Genomic DNA, 11,069 nt, shown 5'->3' with positions numbered 1-11,069 from the left:
CAGGAAAGCGGTAAAATACGACCAAATCCTCAGCCAAATTAAGTCCTTGAAAAAAATTGAATTGCAAGATAATAGCTTCCCATCACAGAAGATCAGATATTTTTGGAACTAATATACAAAGAATAAGTGTGCACTTTTTTCTTAGAATGGAAAAGAAATAATAGCATCAGGATAGCCAAAAAAATATACATTTACTTCTGTGTCAAAAAGGACTCTACAAGATTTCACTAGCCGGCTACAACCAGTTAAGGGTGACTCAACATAAGCACCATAGCAAAAATTATGAACAATTAACTATTTTTTACTGGCAAATAAGTTCAGCAGCTCAGATGTTTAAAGACTAAACATCAATACCACCTGAATCATCTGAACAAGACGGATGCAAGATGAAGAAAGTGCTTCTCCATAAACTGACAACAATTTATCTCGCACGGCGAACCAGGAATCTCCATAGTTAACTCTTCTTGGCAAAACCTTCCTGAGGAGACCTTCCAAAACCATTCTAGTACAACAACAAAACGGAGTTGAATCAAATAGCTGGAGAACTTCTTCAAGCTTTTGACATATTAAAAGGAAACAAAGAAAAAATCTCAAAGTTAACAGTAACTGTCTTAAAAAAAATAACTGTCTTATCATTGGTACATTTCTCTTTTTTCCCCTTCTTTTGGTGACTTTTAAGAAGTGGCAATAGAAAGAGAATATATAGCAGAATTTTAATTACTTATGAATATTCTGTTGGTTTGTTATGCATGAAAAATTAAGATCTCATGGAGCAAAAAAAAAAAAAATAGCTTCTGCAATCTGCAGATAACAAATTTGTGACTAGGAGAATACTATTTTTGTCTCTCGACTTTTGACAATCTGAAAGATGTTTCATAAGAGACCAATTTTCACCTAGGAAGGAATTTAGAGAATGAAAAGACAATATGAGGTGCACACATAAGTTTCAAGCCTCTTGACAATCTAAATTCTACATCAATTGGCAGATGACTACAGTAAACCATAACTGTCTATAACAGTTATCAATACACTAATTCCTCATGACATTCAAAACTTCCAATGTTGAACCATCAGAAAAACAGAGAAGATAACAAAGCCCAGCTTCTACGAGAAAGTAATCAATGTCAACAAAACCCCAATATACAAAGTGATAAAGAAGATAACTGCACAGTACACACATGCCTAAACAAGTTTCCACTTCCAAAGCATCAAATTCATAAAATCCTCAAACAAATTATGTTGATTAAATAATGCACATCCTGTGCTTAGAATGGTCAAATTATTCCAGGACACGTAATCAATTCCAGCCTCCTTTCATATGAGAATCACATAGTACATTGACCCTAACAATAACTACCTAGCCCATTAACTTACAAAGTATCTTTCCTAAATTTTCATTGCGTCTATACAATTTCAATTGCTTCTATACAATTTCAATTATTATTTTTCCTCCCAATTCTACCCTAACAAATAACTGCTGCTGGAAAACATCAAACAGTCAATAATTTTAAATACTTTCATGAGCTTCATGGTTGTGATGTATTTTATCAAGACATTAGACTCATTGCCCAATGAATCAAACAGATCAGATATCCACAAATAGTTGTATTCTCTTTTCAAAGATGCCAAAGTGGATACTGGCTTCTATTTGCAATTTAGACTGATATCAAATACACACCCTCAAGATACTTAAACATTAAAAAAAAAAAAGAAACAAAAAAAAACTATTTCTATATTTTTCCAGAAGTTGCTGGCTCACTCCCATATGAAAGATACCAACTGCAAATTCAAGAACAAATTCAAAAAAAATCTTCTCATTTGGTAATTCGAAAAGTATGTGAGAACCGAGCAAACAAAAGCTTCTCCAGTTTCACGTCAATCCAGTAACATATCCTTTTCATCATCAGAAAGTTGTTTGTTAGTTTGTTTAGCATATCCAGACAGCACATTGAGCTTCAAATTTGCAAAAGGATAATATTGACTTCAAATTTGCATAATCCTAAAAACTTCAAATTCACATGGGATAATGGTCAACAAATAGCAATTTTCATTAGCATTTAATTCCTCCTGGATGAGAATTCCCTTTTCTCCCTTTCATAAGCAATATGTGTAGATATGTTAATACCATTAACTAGTCTTCAATCTCCATATTTCACAACTTTTGAACAGCAAACTTCTTGGAAAACTCTTTCCTCTAATAGTTTATATTTTAATCTATCCTCTCAATCTAACGCTCTCAAATTCAAGCACGCTATTGTGTCCTTTTCCATGCATGTCAATTCTGGTTCATTGGACAAGGTCAGGATACAGACGAAAGAGCCAACAAAATTCCACTTTCTACTTCTGATTTTCAATCAAAATCATATTCAACCAAAAATCACCAGCATAAACTCCAATTAATCTCGATAAAACATTAAAGGAAAATAAAGATTACAACATTATTAAAAAAAAAAAAATCAACCATGTTGGTAAAATCACAACTGCACATACCGGTAGTCCATGTCCTCCACACCAAAATCCAAATGAAGATACTTTAAATGGGAAACCACCCCATCCAGCTCATTCTTGTCCAATAATTCCTTCATAGCATCTAAATGCACAATCTGGACACATCTTTGCGCCAACCTAAACACCCTATCCTCCACCTCCATTCGTTTCCCTTCCGTCCCTCAATGTAATCTGCATCTGATCCATCCTTCTGAATCATACCCAGCTGTTTCTCAATATTCCACAACAATCTAAAATCCTCTGCATTTTCCAAATTTACCTCTTCAAAACCTCCAATTTCCCTCTTCCCCAATCTCCTCAACAGATTTCTGCAACCCCTCCTCTCTCTTCCCTCTAACTACCATCATGTCCGGCTCAACGGCTTCAAACCACATTAGAAATCCTACTCCAAAAAACCACAAAACACTTACCATTTTCCTCGTCAAAATCTAAAATCGTCCTCTTTCGCCAAAAAGACTCAACCGGGATATTGAAATTTCTAAAGGCCGCCTTCATTTCCCTGAATTCCATTCAACTCTACATGCCACTTTTTAACACTCTCCACCACCTGTACTTACATTTGCAAACATACAACAAGAATCAGCCCTCAATTCAAGCTATTTTCGTCGAAACGACAGAGCCCCAGACGGGTTCATTGAATTTGCAAAAGTTCGAAGGGTTGACAAACAGGCGAGGAGGGATGGGGAAGGGCAGGAATGGTGAGACCAGAGACTGAAGTCGAAGCGGCCACTTTGGCTATACAATTGTTTGCAAATTGATCGGGAAAGCTCCGGGCTTCGACCTCGGAGACTACGTAAGTTCCGCCAGAGTGGCTCGAAACTTGGGCTAAAAAGAGTGGTTTGCTTGTTCAAGTTTACCCGAGGAACTCTGTTTTCTTTGTCTTCCATGGTAATTATGGAACGATTAACCGGTACTGGATGCAATACATACAGCTTCGGTAAACTTAGGTTTTCCGTCAAAAAGGACCGCGCAGCGGAGTTGAGATCGGTTAATATATAGTTTGAAAGAAATATAGAGAGGGAAACGTTTGGATGCTGGGATTATTATACAAGCAGAATAAGTTTGAGCTGGGGATGAGGAAACCAAGAACGAAGGGGAGCAGAAGGGTTAATTTATTTTGCACCCTTTACACTTCAAAATTTTAGAAAATGAAAACTCTCTCCCTAATTATAAATTGCTCGTACCCACTTCAATGCGAATTCTTAGACGGAACGCGAAGAAACAATTTTTTGGGACAAAAATGTAATTCACTGAGACCAAAAAAAAAACAAAAATCCTCAGAAAGTCACTGAGATTCTTCTTGGTGTAACTTTCATCTACTGATTACTTAGTTCCATGCAAGGCAATAAAAAATAGAATGAATCCGGAGTCGGCATGAATAGTAACCGACTCGTCCCGAATCCCCCAACATCGAATTTACATATAACCCATACATTAGCCTTTACAACCAAAATGACATTTAAAGTGATACAAATGTCACTACATATATGGTTTGCCAAACAAAGTGAAACCGGCCGCTAATGATACATTTAGGGGTCCCATTTTAATATACAATACAAAAAAGAGTCATTCATCTAGTTCATCGCGATCGGCACCATTTTTTCAAATTCTATTCCACAAATTAGTCATATCCTGTAAGGAAACAAAGGAAGGGTGAGGCTAATTGCCCGGCCCAGTGAGAATACACTCAATGCAACCCAATTCATGGATACATATCAAGCTTACAGTCCCAATTTTACACCAAAAAAGTAAAGTAAGCCACCAATTAATAATGAGGAATAAAAGGATACGGGCTGGGCTGCCTCTCAAGAGCCCTTTTCCTCGTTTGAACGATATCTTAGATCAGGCCTTAAAATTTAATTGGCCCTTTCTTCGCCTTGTTTAAAGAACATCCTCAACCAGCCCACAATAATCACCAAGCTCTCGCTTTCGATAACGCTTCTTTCACCACTCAAATTTTTGTATAATCTCCAAAAAATTGGCAAAAATTTCTAATTTGTTGAAATCCAAGGTGCAAGCGGTGTCTTGCCCGTCAATATAGGCCTAAACTCTAAGATAAGGCATTTTAAATTTTAGCGGTGTTTAGAATAGTGATTTCTGGACGAGTTTCTTGACATCCAACTAGCAGAGATGAAATGTTGTTGTCACTAAGGTTCAAGAGTACTGAGGATCTCAAATAACATCACGAAACCAATCTAACTGTGCTAGAATTTTCAAACCTAGGTTATCCATGAAATTGGTTAAACCAAAAAAAATTAGTCGAGGAATTCTAAAAGTCAGATGTAGTTACGAAAAATTGATTGTTTTCATATCACACCCTTTTTTAATCAATTTTGACATTGACCGCAAATGTCTCTTGTTCTTCAACATTAGTACCATCATTGTTGTTTTGGTTGAGAATAATTCTTTTAGTTGGGATTTTTTTTTGGATATAGGGGTTTAAATATGGGGTGATTAAAGGATTGTCTGGTCTGAACATGGTTTTGTGGGTTTCCAGAAAATTTGGATTTTTTGCTGTAAATTGAAAGTGGAAATTGGAAGCAGAGGTGCCGCTAGATTTGAAGGTAGGGTTGTATTAATTGTGGGTAATGTTGAGTGTGAGATCGAAGCATTTTTGGGAGCATGGATGGCCTTTAATTTCCTTTGGATTTGTTTTGCAGCGGATGACTATGTGGATATTCATTTTCAATGATGGAGAGATATGCATGTTATCGATTATGGTGTTGGACTTGGCTAAACCTTTGATTGTATGCTGTTGGCGATGGTGGTACCTTCTATCTGGTAATAGAAAAGGAAATGAAAAAAAATGTAAGAACGAAGGAAGAAAAAGAAAATTTGTTTGATTTTTAAGAGGTTTTAAGGGTTTCTGAATTGACATTTATGTACCAATACATCAGGTTAATTTTAGTTAAAATGATAAGTTAACGGAATATGGGAATTATTCTGTTAATTTTGAGCATTTCAGGAAGAATTATTGTATTTAAGTTGAACAAAATTTATAGTTTAGAGAGCGAAGCGTAGTTTAAGGATGCAAATGATAGTTGGAGTAAAGAGTGCAAAGTGGAATTAACACAAGTAAGAGCTTAATAGCAATGTCATTTCAAACAAACTGAAAATGGGATTGTTTAACGAACAAAAAACAAGTCATTGTTAGTATATAGGTTAGAAGGTTTTAGATACTTGCAAAGTTTGATATTTTAATTCAAACTGACAAGCTAAAAGTGGGATTGTTTAACGAACAAATCATTGTTGGTATATAGGCTAGCAGGTTTTAGATACTTGCAAAGTTTGATATTTAAATTCAAACTGAGATAAATGTAACATACATCTAAACTCGTAAATATATACATTAACAGTTAACAGTGTAAAAAAGATTAATACTTAATGATATTATCAAAGCAAAAAAGTCCACCTTCATGTAAGTTGGTATTTCACATTGCTTCATAAACTAATTTTGTCAAAACATTCCCTCGAAAGAAAAAGGAAAGTTTTGTCAAAATATTGCAGTTTGCCCCCTATACACTTTTTTGATTTCCTTTTCTCCCTGCCAATGGAGTCTTTTTTACCCACGATGGTAGAATGTTCCCATTTCCCAATTGATACCTTACCCAATTTGTGCTTCTCGGGAATTTTGACCCTAAGTTGGGCTGCCAGAGCCAGAGGACGCGACTTGCACGTGGATAAATTGTTCACTCAAAAATCCTTTTCCCTTCTGATTTTTTTTTCTTGGCAGTTCCTCCAATTATTTAACGTTTTATCTTTTCTTTTCATTTCTCCTTCCCCTTCACTTCCTTCTTTAACTTTTCTTTCAACCTGATATTGCCTAGGTTACTTACTAGGCCCTACTAACATTTTACGTTCAAAATCATCAAGATATGGCATAAAAGTATGAACCCCACCATGGAAAGATCCACAGCTTTAATACATGGATATGGTAATAAGGGAACATATGAATTTATTGTACAATTGATCCTCACCTTTTATCCCCTTATGTTGTTCTGATAGTAACTGAAATTTCATATAGTAGCAAAATCAAAATTCAAAGAAAGCGGGAGCAAGACTATGCATTGTAAGCATAATGTATTGCATACTATCCAAGCACAATATGGAAGCACTAAGATGTTCAAGCAGAATTGAGTCAATTGACAGCCTCCCTGAACATCTAATTCTTATAAAGAAAGACTACAGGAATATGTTTGAATCATCCATTTATTTTTATTTTCAAATAAAAAGCCAAAGGTGTCTTCTTCATTAGCTCACCCCATTAACAACTTCAGCTTGGAGATTCAGACCAGTAAGCAGCTGCAAATCAAGATTTCAAGCATTAGTACAAGAAGACATCCTTTTCCATGCCAGTGGGCACAACACTTATATAACTTTTCTCTTGTTTCCGTTTTTTGTTTTGTGTGTGTGTGTGTGTGTGTCTAAATTGGATTCTGAACGATAGAAACCAGTTAGCTTACAAGACTTCGTCCAAAATAAAAGCTTGGAGATTCAGACCTGTAAGCAGCTGCAAATCAAGAATTCATGCATTAGTATGAGAAGCCATCTTTTTCCATGCTTGTAAGCACGACCCATAGCTTTTTTTGGTTTGGACTGGAATAGATTTTGACTGGTAGAACGAGTTAGCTTGCAAGCCTAGGTCAAGAATAAAATTCTTTACCTAATATGGAAAAAATGGACTTCAACTTGTAGGCTGTATTAAATTCTTGAGTATACCTGTGGATATTAAGCTTCAAAATTTTCTTGATGCACCCTGACACCAAGGAAAACATCCTTAATGAGATGTAATTTTCTGACAACTTCATTCATATGCATCCTGTCATTTGGTAATCTTGCAGAGCACTTGAGTCCAATTTTCAGCAGGGAAATAATGCAATCAATCTCTCTTCCACCATTAATAGTTTCCCCTCCAGGAGTCATATTTCTGTTTTCATCTCCTTCAAGAAGAAGCAACGGCTCCACGATCTTAGAAACTTGTTCATGCAAAGCCCCATTAACATAGTTATGTAGATCAAGGTCACCCACGAATATATCATCTGTTGGCCTCCTTCCTGTAATCATTTCTAGCAAAAGAATGCCGTAGCTGTAGACATCCCCCTGAGTTGATGCCGCAAGACCCATTCCATACTCTGAGATTTTGTTTCTATACATGTTATTATTGGGTGGTAAAAGAAAAACTATAAAAAAAAAACTAAGTGATTAAAATTAATCAAATGTTAGATTGGGGCATAGTGGACCTTCTTTTATAACAAAATGACTTAATTAAAATTAGCTACTATGCATCAGTGATTAGAGATCTCAGAGTAATTATAATAAAAAAATTAAAAAGAATTAAATCTTCCAAAAGTTCTATACTTCTGTGCACAATTAAGTAACATCTTGCCCATAAAAAGGTTGTAAATTATAGTTACTGGAGCTGCATAACCGATCGATCCTTTTATGGCAATGCTACTGCTGGTTCCTTGCTCGGAAGAAGTGTTGATGGGTTTTGGGAGAAGCCTTGCCAATCCAAAATCACCCACATGAGCAACAAGATCATTGTCAAGAAGAATGTTACTTGGTTTTAGATCACAGTGAACAATCTCAGCTTCGCAGTGGTCGTGAAGATATTGCAATGCTGAAGCCACATCAATTCCAATATTTAGCTTCTGAAGAAGATTAAGACTTCTTGAGCTTGTTGCCTGATCAGTTGTCTCTGAAGGATGCAGCCACAGGTCCAGATTTCCATTTTCCATCAACTCATAGACTAGAGCTTTGAATTCATCACCCTTGGAATCAATACTGGAGCAATAACTCACGATAGAAACGAGGTTTCTATGGCGAATATTTCTTAATGCTTTGCACTCGGCCTTAAAACTTTTCGAAGCCCCATTCTTCTGAAGATCAAGAACTTTGACTGCTACAAGCTTGTTGCCATTTTTTTCTAGCCTTCCTTTGTAGACAAATCCAAAATTTCCTGAACCAATTAAGTTTTCTGGAGAAAATCCAGAAGTTGCACGAAGAAGTTCATGGTAAGAAAGCCGTAAGAGCTCATCGATTCTTGGGGGCATGCTAGAGAATCCTGCCACCATGCTTCTTTCTCCTTTATGATATACCAAGAAATATAACAACAATGCACCAAGAACCAGAAGCGTTGCTGGTAAAACAATGGACAGCAATATGATAACCTTCAGCTTTCCTCTGTTTTTCCCCTTAATCACTGGGCAAGGAGGGAACTCCAATTCTGGAATGCCTCCACAGAGTTTGTTGTTGCCAATCAATGATATTTGGCTTGCATTACTGAAAATCCCTGTTTTTGGTATCTCGCCCTCGATGTCGTTGTAGAAAAGGTTTAAGTACCTCAAATATTGAAGCTTCTCAAGTTCCTTTGGTATTGGTCCTGTCAAATTGTTACTTGAAAGGTCTAATTGCTGGATGCTCTTCCAAGAAGCCAAATTTGGTGGAATTGTTCCTTGGAAAAAATTGGCTTCCATATAAAGATTCTCCAGATCTGAACAGTCAGCAAGTGAGATGGGTATAGCTCCAGCAAGTTGGTTGTGGGAAACCGAGAAATTCACCAAATGTACAAGCTTTCCAACTTCAGGAGGCAGAGAACCAGTGAAAGAATTTTCACTTAATCCCATAGCAATCAGTGATGAGTGCGTCTCCAAAAAATGTGGTGATATAATTCCAGTGAAGTTGTTTTGAGATATATCAAGATATTGCAAATTTTGACAGTTTATAAGAACATTGTCAAGTATATTGCCCCCTTCAAACTGGTTGGTTGACAAGTCCAGAAGGTATAGAGTGGTGGCGTTACATAGGGTAGAGACTATCTGTCCTGAAAATTGATTATTGCCAAAACGCAGATGTTGCAAATTTTGTAATTTGCCAATATCTCTTGGAATGACCCCAGAAAGAGAGTTGGATTCAAGGCTAAGGATATATAGGTTGACAAAATTTCCAAACCCTTCTGGAATAGTTCCTGACAGTTGATTTCCCCCCAAGTACAATTCAGTGAGTTGATTTGAGAGATTGGACATGACTCTAGGTATATTACTTCCAAATTTATTGATACTCAGGGAAAGGATTCTTAGATTACTGCAGTTGGTCAGTGATCCAATAAAACCCAAGTCGCCTATAGAATTACTGCCGAAGAGATTATCACTAAGAGATAAAAAATTAAGTTGTGTCAGATCTCCTAAATTAGTCGGAATTTGGCCGGCAAACTTATTGCTGGAAAGATCAAGTACCTCAAGCCCCGAAGCATTGGTGATTGAAATTGGAAAGTTTCCATAGAACTTGTTTCCCCCAACACCTAATGCTTCCAGATTTGGTAAGGTGATTGGGAGATTGCCATGAAAGGAATTGCCGGCCACTGAAATGACAGTAATGGCTGAACTATTAAAGATGGAGGCAGGGATTATACCAGATAGTTTATTTTCTCCAAGAAATAATTGAACCAACCTTTTCAAGAGCCCCATCTCTAGAGGCAGCTTTCCCTCCAGGTTGTTGAAGTCGAGAGCGAGTCCAATCAATAACGATAAGTTACCAATGGAGGAGGGAATCTCTCCTGTCAAATTGTTTGTGCGAAGGTTAAAATATTCAAGCTTCTTCAGACTGCTTAGCTGATCAATCGGAATTTTCCCTTCTAGCTTGTTCCCCGTTAGGCTAATAGTTACCAACTCTGCGCAGTAGCTCAGGTTTGCTGGGATTTTTCCACTGATTGCGTTACTTGATAGGTTCAAGACTCTCAGCCTGAAGAGGCGACCGAATTCTTGGGGAATCTCTCCGTGGAATTGATTCTCCGGAAGTTGGATGAACCTCATGAAGCTTAGATTTCCGACATGAGGAGATATGGTTCCAGACAACTGCTTATGCCGTAGAGTCAAGGCTATGACCCTCTGATGTCGAGTACTACAGGTGACTCCTTCCCACTGGCAATGGTGCTGTGAATGGTTCCAGGAATTCAGGACTCCAAACGGGTCATCATATATCTGCTTCTTGAATTCAAGCAGAGCAAGTCGATCGGTCTCATTTTGAAATTGTTTAGCAGCTGAAACATGGTTTACTGAAAAGTTCACGGCAACTGAGAGTAGGAGAAAAATGCTCGCTAATGTTGATGATGAGCGAAATCCCCACATGGTATTGGGAACTTCCATGAGCTGTTGGATGCGAAGATGGAATAATTTGCAACAAATTGATGATTGAACGATAAAAGTTTCTGCGTTATGGGAATGTGACAGGAGTCGTGCCTGTGCAATAATAAATACCTGCTTAAGAAAAATAAATTTTCTGTGTATAGTAGTAAGCAGGGTCGAATCCACAGGGACTGAAAAAAATTTGATTCTTTTTAAATTCGAGACACGGGGGATTTTTATCAGGATGAAATATAAAATAAATAATTAAACAATTTAACTAAAAATAATTAACCAAAAATAATTAATTAATTAATACAATTATAAATAGCAATTAAATAACTGATAAAAAATTCTAGCCAAGGATACAACTACGCAGACACAGTCCATTCATCCGATCATTGATGCAAAGAAGGTTCACTTAATTTTATTAATAGGCTA

At 36.8% G+C, this 11,069-nt stretch overlaps 2 protein-coding genes across 2 annotated transcripts; both read right to left on the bottom strand.

Moving 5' to 3' along the window:
• Positions 1–143: 143 nt before the first annotated feature.
• On the bottom strand, positions 144–2,651 carry LOC113757715. Its single transcript, XM_027300857.1, has 2 exons — positions 2,491–2,651; positions 144–502 (listed from the first exon to the last, which is right to left on the bottom strand). Exons 1-2 carry the CDS (start codon positions 2,649–2,651, stop codon positions 334–336), a joined length of 330 nt encoding a protein of 109 aa, XP_027156658.1. The 3' UTR covers positions 144–333.
• Positions 2,652–7,832: 5,181 nt separating this feature from the next.
• Positions 7,833–10,652, bottom strand: LOC113757716 (putative receptor-like protein kinase At3g47110). The gene has a single exon (XM_027300858.1). The coding sequence runs from the start codon at positions 10,650–10,652 to the stop codon at positions 7,833–7,835; it is 2,820 nt and encodes a 939-aa protein (XP_027156659.1).
• Positions 10,653–11,069: the final 417 nt, after the last annotated feature.

Source organism: Coffea eugenioides, unplaced genomic scaffold (assembly GCF_003713205.1).
Source record: "Coffea eugenioides isolate CCC68of unplaced genomic scaffold, Ceug_1.0 ScVebR1_3262;HRSCAF=4445, whole genome shotgun sequence".
Lineage (NCBI taxonomy): Eukaryota > Viridiplantae > Streptophyta > Magnoliopsida > Gentianales > Rubiaceae > Coffea > Coffea eugenioides.
The sequence above is the reverse complement of the archived record's forward strand: the minus strand, read 5'-3'. Positions and strand labels throughout refer to the sequence as shown.